General features: G+C 41.9%; 1 protein-coding gene across 1 annotated transcript in view; it reads right to left on the bottom strand.

The window, feature by feature from the left end:
• Positions 1-266: 266 nt before the first annotated feature.
• Positions 267-15,177, bottom strand: part of itgav.L (integrin subunit alpha V L homeolog) — a gene marked incomplete at its 5' end in the record, with an annotated part of 65,671 nt that continues 50,760 nt past the window's right edge. The window contains 5 exon segments of the mRNA NM_001088216.1: positions 267-844; positions 1,985-2,107; positions 10,821-10,928; positions 11,008-11,121; positions 12,463-12,567. Coding sequence (NP_001081685.1) covers positions 749-844; positions 1,985-2,107; positions 10,821-10,928; positions 11,008-11,121; positions 12,463-12,567 — 546 coding nt within the window. The 3' untranslated portion in view covers positions 267-748.

Genomic DNA, 15,177 nt, shown 5'->3' with positions numbered 1-15,177 from the left:
GGGCAGAATGTGTAGCTTAAACAATTTGGTGTTGGCCAAATCAGCTATGGGTATTACTTTTAAGAACACTAATAGATTTTTACAGATATCAATATTACACCAGGCATATATTTGTATCAGTGTAGCATGCCTTAAAAAGGCTGGTATTCAAGAGGATTGTTACCCCAGGTTTTAGATAAAAAGGGCAGATCTTTAACACGTGATCTGGAATTGCTCTATAGTAAGACATTTTTGGAATAAAGTATCTGAAATGATGTCAGTAGTTTGAATTCCAAAGGTAACAGACGTATGTATCCTGGGAAATATCAGGTCACTTCCTTTACAACACAACAAATAATTCATCAAGAAAACTCTTTCTTCACAGGACAATCATAATAAGAAAGTGGCATCAACTGGTACATGCATCTGTTACTGCTTGGAAATCAATGATTATGTGATTAAAGCTCATACAGTGTACCAAAAATAAAGCAAAATAGTCAATATTTCATATGATTTGTGATGTTTGCCTAAACTCGGAAAATACGCTTTAGAGTTAGAGAATTATGCAATAAAGTTAAAGGCCTCTCAAACTCTAACCCTCCCCTTTGTATTCTGTATCTTAGCTGTGCATGTAAAAAAACTCAAAGTAACTAAAAAATGTGATCAAAGCTGAAACTATTTTACAGAATAATGCAGATAGTGGGAGGTGCTACTACTTATGAAATAGAAGCTTTACACGTTATACAGGTTTTCATTTGCACCCTTTATATTATGTGTCCGTAATTCCTTCACCATTTTCTTGTGGCTGAAGCTGCTCTCTTTCAGTCTCCTCCTGTGGGGGTCGAACACGTTTGAAGAAACCCAACTACAATGAGAAAATAATTAGATATCAATATTTTTAGAAATGCATGAATTCTAGGTACAATGTAAATAAAAGGGTTCAATTCAAAAAGGCTTTTTACTATGGCAAATTGTCACACAGAGAATAGAACTGGCAGATGAGTGGACAAATATATGTATTGTGGCTCCAACAACCAGGTCCTTTCCTGAACTCTAAGTTGTGTTACTTTCTTGTAGGAACCAGATACAGCAAACATAGCGGTTTAAAGGTTCCCAGTGGGGAAGCAGTATACAAAGGAATTGCCCCTTTAAGATTTTGTTTAATGGAATTGGTTTTATGACCTTCTTCATCAAGGATTCCCATTTCATTGTGTCACTCACTAGTTGTGATAAATGGGTTCAAATGAATCATCCACTGAAGAATATCAGACTGTCTTAGGGCCATGGCACATGCAACGCTTAGGGGCATATTTATCAAGGGTTGAATTTCGAATTGAAAAAAGCTTTGAAATTCGAATGAAAAAAAAAACAACCGAAATTAAGTCAAAGTTTCTTTTTGGTCGAATAGTTCCCTTTTCGATCGAATAGGTCCACGTTCGCTGAATTCGAATTGTACGAATCAAAGTAATAGCGCATTCGATCGAATTCGATTCAATGTTTTTCTCCAGAAAAACTTTGGGTTTTTCAAAGTCCACCAATTGACTCCAAATAGGTTCTAGGAGGTCTCCCATAGGCTAAAACAGCAATTCGGCAGGTTTTAGATGGCGAATGGTCGAAGCCGATATTCGAATTTGTTTTTTTTTTTTTCAAATTCCAATAGAATTTGGACTATTCCTTAGTCGAAGTACACAAAAAGTAGCTCAAAATTCGAATTATTTTCATTCGAAAATTCACCTCGACCTTTGATAAATCTGCCCCTTAGATGCGAAAACTTGTGGTCGTTTTCAAAATGCTTCTATTCATCCTAGATTGCTTCAGATTCAGTTGAATAAAAAGCATTGTGGGTGAAAGTTTGTGTTTTCTAGTGCCACTACCAGGTACCACGGAAATGTAAATGATCTGGGTGATTAGTGGTGTTTTCATCGATACTGGCAACATGACAAGTGTGTTACCTTTACAACATCTATACTTTACATAATAGATTTGTTGCATTTTTGCTCCTTACCTTGTACATTATGAACACCATTAGTGATAACAGCAGCAAGCCAGATAAGACAGCAAGTATAATCACCCATATTGGCACTGGCAAACTGGCAGCCTGATTAACCCATAATATATTTGTTGTTACCTGTAAAGAGGAAATTAAACACATAAAATCTGTGAGCAATAATAAAAGTGAAAAAGCCATAATGCCATTTATTTACATTGTATCAGTAAAATAATAGTAAACTGACACAGGAGTCCTCCTTGCACAGTTCTTGACAATAAGAGCCATTTGCGATTTGTGTAACTGCAAGTGCAGCTGATACCATTCATCAATGTCAGAACACACCTCTTGCACTTCTGTATAGTCGTATTAAGCATTGTGGCATCTATCCTGCCTCTTCTGCTGAATTGTGCCACCCTGAAAGTGGCAGTAATTCCAGAGATGCCGCAGAGGGTTGCATTTATAGCAGCAGCTGACTTGAGCCAAAGGAATCACATTCTAATGTCATTTTAATGCCACTGAAAGTTACATAATTCCCACTCACTTAGAATGTGAGCAACAACTTGCATATTCAATCAATCACTCACAGTTGCATTTGCTGTAAAACTTTGGTAGATGCCACATCTCACACGTCCACAGTTACACAATTACACAGTTACACAATTACACAGTTACACAATTACACAATTACACAATTACACAATTACACAGTTACACAATTACTAGGTGAAAGCCTCATAATGAACAATGAAAGCTGAAACCTGTTGAATGTCCCTCGAGCAAAGTAAAACGTCCTTAGTTTCATTATAAATTTAAAAGCAGGCCTGTAAAATACATAATAAAAGAAGCCTCATTGTTTCCGTCAGCTGATGTTGGCCAATTCCAGACCTTGACCCTGGACTCTGTAGTATATTTATACTAATTTCCAGCTCAACAGGCGCATTTAGCTTCATATGTAGAATCCTGCAGTGCTGAAAAACTCCCAGCTCAATGACCAGCGTTGATAAGGCTAGTGTAAGAGCAAGAGCCAGAAGACACAATTACTCTTAATTGCTAGAACTATTTGAAAAGTTCATCAAGTTGTTAACTTAGTTCCCAGGACAAAGACCACTTAGCCCTTGTGGGTAAAACCTAACATTAACCTTTCATATACTGGGCCAATCAGCCCACAAAGGCATTTTTATAATTGGGGCTACCGTGCAATTCCTCAAAGGATGAAAAGGTGACACTCCGGTAAGATAAAAAGGTGGTTTTATTCCACCAACATCACCTGACGCGTTTTGGGAGTAACTCCCTTAATCATAGGCTTCCGTGCGATTCTCCTTTTCTGCCAAATATGAGAACAATTTGATCTCCCGGCATTCAAATTGCTTCACTAACTTAGACTTAAAAAACACTTCTTTCTCATTACAAGTTTCAGAAGATGATTTTTTCCTTATTAAAATAGGGGCCACACTACGGGTCTCATATCAATAATGCATCAGCTGTTTTTAATGAAGGACTGGGGAGAAACCAACACCGATGAGTTTTATTCATCAAACAGGGTAGAAGTATTACGCCCAGAATTGGAACGTTAGCCTCCCATATGTTCTGGGGACAACATACATTTAATTTGCCTGGGGATCATACATTCAGTTTGTATTACATTTATCCTGCAATGTGTCCTGGGATGTTTATACATGAAACTGCCAATGCACTTATGGTGCCATTTATTCTGGGGTATGATAGATAGTATTGGACTCGGGATACTTTAAAGAATATTAAAGAGTATTTTTGTTACATAGCTACAGAACAAATCTCATTTTTATGTAATTGTAAATTGATTGATTTGCTGTGGTCTGCTTTAAAGTCATTATTAATTTGGCAACATGGAAGATAAAATTGCATAGTAGGCCACATGTGACTGTAGTTAGGGTCAATCCACCGAATCACAGAAGAGCCTGCTTCAGATTGGATGAAGATCTCATGCATTCTATAGAGCTGGGGTCATTGGTCAAATCAACTCAGGTTTGATCACTGGTAAATCTTCTACAGTCGAAAAGTTTGGATTGGAAATACAGGTATGTGATCCGTTATCTGGAAACCCATTATCCAGAAAGTTCCGAATTACGGAAAGGCTGTCTCCCATAGACTCCTTTTGATCCAAATAATCCACATTTTAAAAAATGATTACCTTTTTCTCTGTAATAATAAAACAGTAGCTTGTACTTGATCCCAACTTAGATATAATTAATTATTATAGGAAGCAAAACCAGCCTATTGGGTTTATTTCATGTTTACATGATTTTCTATCAGATTTAACGTATGAAGATCCAAATCACAGAAAAGGAGATTTTGTGTACTCACCGTTAAATCTCTCTCTCTTCAGTCTCTTGGGGGACACAGGGACAGTGGGGTATAGCTGCTATCACTAGGAGGCAGGACACAACCTTAAGAAAACAACTGACTCCTCCTTCACTGGCTATACCCCCAGCAGGCGGAGCTTAGGTCAGTTTGTACCAAAGTCAACAGGACATAAGATAACAATAACTTTTAACTATAATAGAACAAACAACCGTATCATGTCTGACGGAAGTGAGGGCCTCAATCCAGGGAGGGAAGCCCTGTGTCCCCCCAAGAGACTGAAGAGAAAGAGATTTAACGGTGAGTACACAAAATCTCCTTTTCTCCAGGTAATCTTGGGGGACACAGGGACAGTGGGGACTTACCAAAGCTGTCCCCTAAGAAGAACCGGGTGGGAAAAAAGAGGCCTATGTAGAGCTAACCACCGCGGCCTGAAGCACCTTTCTGCCAAAGCGAGTGTCAGAGACCGCAAAGGTATCAAAATGGTAAAATTTGGAAAATGAGTGGACTGAGGTCCACGTCGCTGCTTTGCACAGCTGTTCAGCCGAAGCTTGGTTTCTGAACGCCCAGGACGTACTCACACCCCTGGTGGAGTGGGCTGTGACTCTGCTTGGAGGAGTCTGGCCCCTTGCTGTGTATGCTCTTTGAATAGCTTGTTTAATCCAACGGGATATAGTCTGTTTGGACGCTGGAGCGCCTTGACGTGACCCTGACGGAATGATGAATAGCGAATCAGACTTGCGGATGTCTTGAATTCTGTGTAAGTAAAACTTCAGAGCCCTCACAGGATCCAGGGTATGCAGTGCCTTCTCTTTCTGGTTAGCCGGTGCGGGGCAGAAGGAGGGAAGAACTATTTCCTGATTCAGGTGGAAATCCGAGACAACCTTCGGTAGAAAAGATGGGATGGTGCGAAGGACAGCCCTGTCGTGGTGGATAACGAGGTAGGGCACTTTGCAGGAAAGAGCACTGAGCTCCGAGACACGTCTTGCTGAAGCAATAGCCATGAGAAAAACAGTTTTCCAGGTAAGCCACTGAAGAGACACTGAGCCAAGTGGTTCAAAAGGCGGGTCTTGTAAGGCTCGAAGAACTAAGGTGAGATCCCAGAGGGGGACTGGAGCTCATATGGGAGGAGCTACATGAGCTACACCCTGCATGAATGTCTTGATATCAGGAAGCAATGCTAGTCGTTTCTGGAAGAGCACCGAAAGAGCTGGCAGTTGCGACTTGAGAGAGCCCAAGGACAGGCCCATGGAGAGGCCTTCTTGCAGGAACTCTAGAATGTTTGGAATGGATAGCAGTCTGAACTTCATGTTATTTCTAGCGCACCACTGACGGTATGTGGACCAGACTCTGTGGTAAGCCCTAGCGGAAACCGGCTTCCGGGCTGCACACATTGTGCGTGCAACATTTTTGGAAAACCCCTTCTGGGTTAGAATTTCGGTCTCAAGAGCCATGCCGTCAAATGTAGATATGTTGGATTCGGATGCCTGATGGGACCCTGCGTGAGAAGGTCTGGAAGTGGAGGCAAGATCCATGGCTCTTCCACGGAGAGGTTTAGTAGATCTGTGAACCACGCTCGTCGAGGCCACCTCGGAGCTATCAGAATGAGGGTGATCCGTTCTCGTTGTAACTTCCTGATGGTTCGTGGTATGAGAGGCAGAGGTGGGAAGGCGTAGGCCAGACTGAAGGGCCAGTCGGCCGTCAGAGCGTCTGCATTTATGGCCAGAGGATCTCTGTACCGTGCCAAGAAAGCTGGAACCTGTCTGTTGTGCCTGGTTGCCATCAGGTCTACCTCTGGTAGCCCCCATCTTCTTGTAATCTCCTGGAAGATCTCCACGTTGAGCGACCACTCGCCTGGGTCCAGGGACTGTTGGCTTAGGAAGTCTGCTTCCCAGTTTAAGAACCCTGGAATGTAAATGGCAGACAGCTGGACTTCGTGTGTCTCGGCCCACTGAAATATGAGTTTTATCTCGTTGAGTGCTCCTCTGCTTCGGGTTCCGCCCTGGTGGTTGATGTAAGCCACCGCTGTAGAATTGTCCGACTGGATCTTTACAGCTTGGCCCTCTAGGTCTTGTTGCCAGTGGAGTAATCCCAGTCGGATTGCCCGGATCTCGAACAGGTTGATCTGTAACCGTTTCTCGACTAGGCTCCATTTTCCCTGGGCTGATCGTCCCTCGAGAACTGCTCCCCAGCCGAAGAGACTTGCATCTGTCGTCAGAATGCGCCAACAGGGGTCCCCTAGATTTCTTCCTATGGTGAGATGGGGAGTTTGCAACCACCAAAGGAGGGAAGTCCGCATTTGTCTGGACAGCTGAATCTCCTGTATTAAGGATTTTCGTTTCCAAGTGTTGCGAATGTTCCACTGTAGTTCCCTGAGGTGGAATTGGGCAAATGGTACTGCTTCTATGGTAGAGACCATGACTCCCAGTACTTTCATGCAGAATCTTGCTGTGTGACGTGGCTTCTGAAGCAGTGATTTTACTAGCGCTTGAAGGTGGATTATCTTCTCCTGAGGGAGGGATATCCTCTGTGTCTGTGTGTTGAATCTCATGCCTAGGAAGATCATGGATTGGCTGGGCACCAGAGAGGACTTGTTGAGGTTCAGAACCCAACCTAGATCTTGTAGTCTGTCCATGGATCTCTGTAGCGAAATCTGGGCCTCCTGGAAGGACGGTGCCTTGATTAATAGGTCGTCCAGGTAGGGAGTGATGAGATTCCCTCGTTTCGAATCACCGCTGTGGCTGTCGCCATGATTTTGGTAAAGACCCGAGGGGCCGAGGTGAGGCCAAATGGGAGACTTGTGAACTGGAAATGGTGGTTGTGGAAAGCAAATCGTAAGTATTTCTGATGCGGAGGGAAAATGGGGACGTGCAGATAGGCGTCCTTTATGTCGAGGGACATAAGGAATTGGCCTGATGACATCGCCGCTATGACTGATCTCAGGGATTCCATTTTGAACTTCCGCAGTCGAATAAACTTGTTCAGTTCTTTCAAGTCTAAGACGGGGCGGACAGATCCATCCTTCTTGCGAACTACAAATAGATTTGAGTAGTAACCCTTGAATAGCTCGCTCTGGGGTACGGGAACAATCACTTCTGCAAGAATGAGATTGGAGATGACTTCTTGGAAGGCTGTGCGTTTGCTCGACTCCTTTGGGAGTCTTGACATGAAAAATCTGCGAGGGGGAGGAGATGAAAACTCCAGTTGGTATCCTTGAGATACGACTTCGTGGACCCAGGAGTCTTGGGTAAGCCTGATCCAGACGTCGGCAAAAAGTTTTAATCTCCCCCCTATTGACGTTGGACCTGGGAAGGCGGCGTCATGCAGTGGTATTCTTGTCTGTGGTCTTTGAAGTTTGCTTCCGAGTCTGCCAGGGAGGTCTTTGTTTGTTTGTAAAGCGCCCTCTGCTTGAAAATGACTGTCTCGGGGGAAAAGATCTCGAATTTTTGGTTTGAGAGCCACGAAAAAACTTTCCCCTACGAAAGGAAGGCCGTGCTTTAGGCTGAGGTAGTAGGGTGCTCTTACCTCCTGTAGCCTGACTTATGATCTTGTCTAGGTCGGGGCCAAAGAGGAGCTTCCCTTTAAAGGGAATGGCAGTTAGAGACTTTTTAGAGGAAAAGTCAGCTGACCATAATTTCATCCATAGGGACCTGCGGGCTGCCACCGCCAGGGCTGAAGACCTACTGATCACCTGAGTTGCATCCAGAGAAGCTTCGCAAATGTAGTCATTCGCTTCTTTGATTTGGGAAGCCCATTGTGAAAGTTTGTGACGTGGCGCTCCTTCAGCAATGGCGTTGATGAGGGAGCCAGTCCAGGATTGGATTGCTCGGCTAACCCATGCTGTAGCTAGAACTGGACGAAGGGATGAGCCAGAAGCTGAAAAAATAGAGCGTAGCAGGCTTTCTAACTTTTTGTCCATAGAGTCCTTGAAGGAAGAAGCATCAGGGACCGGTAAGGCTGTATTCTTGGAGAGTCGGGATACAGGTGCGTCTACTGATGGAGGAGACGACCATTTTTCAGTAAGCTCAGATGGGAATGGGTAGAGCTTTAAGAAACGGCGATTGGTTTGGAACCGTCTCTCAGGTTTGTCCCATTCCTGCTGTATGAGGAGATCAAGCTGGGTGTGTGAGGGAAACACCGGTGATGATTTACTGTGTCTTTTGAAAAGAGATTTTGAAGACTCACTAGAGGCTTCCGGCTCTTGCAGGTGGAGGGTTTCCAGCACTGACGAAATCAAAGTATCTACAGATTCTGTAGAGATTCTAGCAGAGTGTTCCTCTTCGTTATCGGAACCGGAGGACAGCTCGCCCTCGGAACGATCGTGATCTTCCCCGGAGTCTAGTATGGGAGAAGATGGTCTGGGAGGAGAATCGCTCTCTTCCTCGGATGGAGAAGGGGCTCTACGCTTAGAGGGTCTCGGTTTAGGGTTATCTAGACGAGCAAGCAGCTTGTCTAATGATTGAGCCAACTTGGGAATTCCGGTGGCCAAATGAGATGCCCACTCAGGGGTGGAAGGCCTTCTGTGAGGAGAGGGTTCCCTTCTGGAGATTAAGGGCTCCGCCTGAGTAGCCTGGTTCACCTGAGGTGGTGTAGGTACTGGGGGTTCTGCACCTGGTTGGTGTGGTTTGCATTTTGCACAAAATGGTTCTTTGTGACCCAAAGTCAAACGTTTGCGGCATTTGGCACAGGTGCTGCCCTGGAAAAAGGACCGTCACTGGTCCCTTCAGACATGGTACCAGTGGGATAATTGCCAGAGGTAATTCTGTGTTTGGGGGATGAAAAAATCCCTGTTACAAAACTGCGCACTAACCTTTAGAGACAGTCAGGGAAGGAGGAGTAGCTCTTTAAGTAAGCTTGTGTGATCCTCCCTGCTCCTGAAGGAGCGCTGTATAGGCTGAGCGTGTGAGCAGCCTGTGATAAAACCCCTGTGTCCCGAGGGCTGCCTGGAGCGGTAGTCTGCATGAGGCGCGCTGTAGAAAATGGCTGCCGGCAGTGTGAGGCGCGCTGATGATCGCGCGAGATTTTGCCAGAGCGCGAGCGCCGTTAGTAATGGCGCTGACAGACATGCGGCCTTAGAAAATGGCGGCCGTTACTTTGCGACTAGGCTCCTTGAATAAATGGACTGCAAGGCAGAGAAGAGGCGCTAAACAGGGAGGTTTGACGATCCACAACAAGTAGTTGTTGGGCCCCAAAGAAAAATAATTTAAGGGGCTTCCAAAACTTTCAGAATAAGACATTTTTTAATGAACTTATAGTGAAACTGCTCATTAGTCGGTGCTTCACTGGGGACCCTATACTTCCTGGGCTCCCCATTAGTCCCAGGGTCTGTTTCCTCTATAGTAAGCAGATAACTACAGGTTGAATTCTCTCTAACAGAGCTCACCCAATAGAATCCCCCCAACTTGTATACAATACAGTAATACTAATTCATTCAAATGAATTAGAATAAATGTATTATTATTACTACATTAAATAGTATTAGTATTATTTATTAGTATTATATCTAAGTATAGGTAAATCTAAAAACAACTGGACTTGCTGAGTCCAGTTGTTTTTAGATTTACCTATACTAGATATACCATGACCTGGATGAAAGAAAATCTTCATAGTCATATTAGTATTATAATTCATTTGTTCTAATTACTTCGAAGTTACCACAGCATTCTAAATTAAATTGAGCCTGATATTTTTGATGTTTTGTAAGAATATTAAGAACTGGAGGCAATGTAATATTTTTGGTTCATGGATAAACTAGGCAAGCTTAAATATAACATTCTGAATATTATTAAAAAATGATACCAGTTTCCACAATGCCTTGTACAAATATGTACTCGGAACCAGCCATGCAGAGATTAGCAAAGTACAGACAGAACTTGCTTTCAATAGCATATTACACTTCCAAATAACTTTATATGGTTAAAAATGTAAATACTGTATATATTGGAAAGATGTTGAGAATTGCATTTGCTGCTTTATTGGGAGAATGGAATGCCTAACAGCATTCAGAAACAACAGCATGGACCTTTTCAACAGATGATGGACCAATTGGGAAGTTTAGTTGGACTATTTTTGCCCACGTTACATTTTGCTCTTTTCAGCATTATGAGATGATTAAGTAATCTGACTAAGCTCTAAACCCAAGGGGGACAATTATGGGTCGAAGCCACAGTTATTAACATACAAGCCTTCATTCTTATATAAAAGCCTAGCTGGAATATGCCCAAAAAAGTTATTTTTTCATTTATAGTTATCTCTTTTGTTTATTTTACGTTACTTCTGAGTTACAAAAATCTAGTCCCCCCGATAGAGGAGCCTTAGGATACCTGTAACAACGCTTTGCTGTTGATAAAGTGTAACCCCTGACTATTTGTTTACCTTTCTGTAAAAAAAAAAAACCCATTACGAAACTTCAATAAAAAGAGAGTTAAAAAAAAAAAGAATTGCATTTGCTTTTATTATGTAAAGTTTTATATTCAGGTTCATCTCCGTAATAGATTACACGCAAACTTACCACGGTAGAATTCTGGATATCTGGTATATGTATGTTTTTATAGGGGAATTCAAGAACGCTGAATGAAGCAGATGACTTTAGAGAGTACGAATGATTCTGGTTCCCATTCTGAAAACAAATATTTTAAGCATTATATTAGAGTTCACTGTAACTTGGACGGATATGTGTGTTTGGCAAATGTACTTACTTGTAAAAATGTTTGCGTCCATAGTCTTGATCTCACATATAATATTGCACTCTTCCCTTTGTCTAGTCGTCCAACATGGCATTCAATCTTCAGACACTCAGCTTGACCACACCCCTGAAATGATATCAAATGATATAAATATACTGAAATGATGACATCTACAAATGATCTGTCATTTTACTAAACTTTTTCTATCCATGCCCACTTTTGATTGTTTAATGGTGGCCGGCAGGTTGTGGATAAGGCAGTTGCAGGTTCCGTGTCAGGTAGGGGATCAAAATGGCTAAACATGCAGGTTGCGGTTCAGGTTTTAAAAATTGGTTCCGTGCAGGATTTTACCACAATGTAATGCCCTTTCTGCCAATTTAATGGAGGAATATCAAAAAGACAATGCCAGGATGTGATTCTATAGAAGTTTTAAAAAACTGCCTTTTGGCAAAACAGGCAATTACTGAACAACTATATTTTGAGGCAGCATTTGGCTGTGTGTACTACACAGTGATAGTGCCACTAAATTTCATTCCACATTGTCCTTGCAGCTTTGCCTGAGAAACACAATAGAACAGTCAGCCTGTGCTATAACTGTGATTTTCCCCTTCTGAGGATTGTAGGGAGCAGAGAACAACTCGTGAGGAGGACAACAGGGTTACAATTTTTAGTGTTACTGGAAAAGAGGTCAGAAGAAACCAGAGCAGTTTCAGAAAGGTGTCCACAATGTCAATGTCCGGTTTGCCAGACCAGTACCCAACTTGGAACTGCTGATATTTGGCTTACCCTTAACCTGCTACCTGACCAGCAGTGGGACATGAGAAAGCACATTTGGTAACTTCTGTGGGCTATGCAGCCTTGACATTATGTCCTAAGCCACTAGAAAGGTCCACAGATTGCTGGAAAGGCCTGTAAATTAGGCAATTTCCACTTTTATTTGTGGGTATCGTGTGAGTACATAACCTGTTTCGGGATTCCATTACAGGAGACAGGAATGTAGATGAAGACAGAATAGGCAAGGGTCAGTCAATGCTTGCATTATTAAAAAAAAAAAAAAACAATCACCTTCCCACAAAGTAAAAGGCCATTGCCTAATTGTTAAATGCAGTAAGTGTATTGTTATGGGGGCTAGAGTGGATCCCTTGCATGCAATGTTCATACATTTTGGGTCCAACACACAATTGTTGTGCACTCCAAGGGATTTAATGACTTACTTCTGACCCATTTGTAGCATGAAAAATGAGAACGAAATGGCTCTAAAATAATAAAGGATGTAAAAAAGATTTAATAACTATCCATCATATTTTTTTTTTCATCACTATTGCACTTCCTCTTATGACTTGCTAATGAGGGGATTGGTTTGATATGGTCTAGTAACTAGTAGCAACTTTATGTAGACAGGTCAGTCTTTGCCTCCAGGTATTGCCCCAATTGAAATAAACTAAAGAAAGGTGCAAAAGCTCATACAAGGGTCTGTAAAGGTCCATCCATTGCAGTTAGATCACGTCGATTACGTTGGCGGTTGTCAGGGACTCTAGATTCATTTTTCTCATCAGATTGTGAAGTTGAAATCTGAAAAATAATAAAATAAGATTTTCGTTATAAAAATGTAAGTGATAAAAACCTCACAAAATCATACAAAGTATAAGAATGACATTCTACCTTTAAGTAATGATACAGAATTTAGCTAAATTAACCATTGCTAATATCATAACTACAAGAGTTCATATATAGGAAGAGGTTTATATTAGATTTTAAGGTTTGAAACCTCAGTAATTTAGAAGCTGCAAAAGTGGGTGTGTGACCTGTAAAACTACAGCTCAATGTTAATAAGTGTTTAGCAAGTGTTAACATTAAAAAGGTGTGGAAAACTAAAAAAAAAACAAAACATTTTTCCTTCCAGACTCCGAAATGACAACTGAACCAGTCCCTGAATCAACTTTGAGCCAAAGCTATTTTCAAAAATTCTAATAACCTGTAACTAGAATGGATGCCCTTGTGTCTGCTGGAAAGACCTTCTTGTAAATAAAGGCAAAGAGATTATTATATGGTCTCTTTATATATTTATACGTAGTTATCATATCCCTCTTTAGGTGCCTCTTCTCCATCGTAAACAACCCCGACTTGGCCATTCTTTCCTGGACTTTCTTTACCCCTTACCAGCTTAGTTGCCCTTCTTTGGAACCCCTCAAATGCAATAATATCCTGTTTAAGCACTGGAGACCTAAACTGCACTGCATGTTCCAGATGGGGCCTTATCAACACTTAAGAATGCCCCTCTCCTCCTGCTAATCTATGCCCCTTTTAATCCAGTTTAAAACCTTGCTTGCTCTTGAAGTTGCTGACTGGCATTGGTTGTTACAGCCAATTTTATTATCTACAAGTTCCTTTTCCATTATGGATTTGTAATGCAGATGCATTTAGGGTATAAGTGGCTTGCATATTTTTATATACCTGGTGCATAACCTTACTCTTAGCAACATTTAGCCACCCAGACTGCCAGTTTGTCAAGATCGTGTTGCAAGGATGCCACATCCTGGATGGAATTGTCTGCACAGTTTTGTGTCATCTGCAAACACTGATACATTACTTACAATACCCTCCCCATAGTCATTAATGAACAAGTTAAATAAAAGTGGACCCAATACAGAACCATGGTAACATAGTAAATAAGGTTAAAAAATTAACAAGTTTAACCATTTAAGTCTATATATAACTACTAGTTGATGCAGAGGAAGGCAGAACACTCCATTTTAAGAGGGGTGAAATCCTTCTTGATTCCAAGATGGCAATCAGACCAGTCACTGGATCAACTTGAACTATGAGGGAACTCCCATAACCCTGTATTCCCTCACTTGCTTAAAAGCCATCCAACCCTTCTTAAATTCTTAAAGCTATCCTATGTATCAGCCAGTGTGATTCAGGGAGAGAATTTCTTATCTTCACAGCTCACAACCCCTTCTGAATATTTAGACCCTGTAGGAACACAATAAGAAGCCTACTCAAACTAGAGAATGTACCACTGACAACCAACTTCTTTAAGCAATCCTGTAGCCAGTTTCCTATCTATGTACAACCAACAACATTAAAAACAACATTACTAAGATCAACAAACAGTTTAGAAAGTAGTTGTTTGTATCATGATAGATCACATCAATGGGAGAGCCAAAGTTAATGGCACTGGATGATAAATATGTTGTCATTGCAGAAACTTGGCAGAATGATTTACACAACTGGCCAGTAAATATAGAATACAATGCCTTGTTTTGGAAGAAGATGAGAGATAGAAAAGGAAGATGGGAATGTTATGTAGGTTTTAAAAAGCATAGGAAGAAGTCATAATCAAAAATAAGAGGGCTAAAAGCCTTATGAGTTACATGAAAAAAATGTAATGATAAAATATATGACAAAACACCTGTATATGTGTGCTTGTATATGGACCTTTGATTCCATTGGTTGGCAACATTTAGCCAATCGGATCAAAGATATGCAAATTAAGCAGGAGAGAGAGAGAAGGCATGGCAATGCAGGTTCAGTCCAGAGATTCAAACTGAAACTGCCCAGATTGTTCACCTGTTCACACTCATACAAACTGCTGGAGGGGCACCAGCACTGTGTCACTGTATGTAGTACATCTCAGTGGTCCTGATAGGTTTCCCAGTCTCCTGCCTTCCCTATGCTCCCTGTGTGTGCCATACTCTGCCTGTGTGTGCCCTGCTCTGCCTGTGGAACATAAGCCTGGTATTTGTTCTGGGAGTTTATAATTGGAAAATTATTGTTAGGGGCTCCTATGGTGTTAAATCATGTGCCGGGGGAGCTGTGTTATCCACAGGGGACTGTGGTGGAACTACCGGGGGAGAAGTGGGTGCAATTGTAAAAGGGCCCGCACCCCCTGCGAGCCCGACGGCAGTTTGCACGAGCGAAAAACGCTGAAAAACCCGCTTCCAGAGGGGGATGGGCAGGCCTGGCTGCATTATCTGCACCCCATAGTTACGTTACTGACAGGGGAGGAGGAGGCATATGGATTTAAGGGTATGTCTTAATACGACTTTACATTTTTCACATGAGTGATGAGTGATATCCCTGCAGTGAGCATCAACCATTTGGTTTTTTGGTGTGCTACCACAATTAATGTGGACATGATCTAGTGGTAACATGGGTGTGGTTTAAGTGGTGTGGTTT

Source organism: Xenopus laevis, chromosome 9_10L (assembly GCF_017654675.1).
Source record: "Xenopus laevis strain J_2021 chromosome 9_10L, Xenopus_laevis_v10.1, whole genome shotgun sequence".
Classification (NCBI taxonomy): domain Eukaryota; kingdom Metazoa; phylum Chordata; class Amphibia; order Anura; family Pipidae; genus Xenopus; species Xenopus laevis.
The sequence above is the reverse complement of the archived record's forward strand: the minus strand, read 5'-3'. Positions and strand labels throughout refer to the sequence as shown.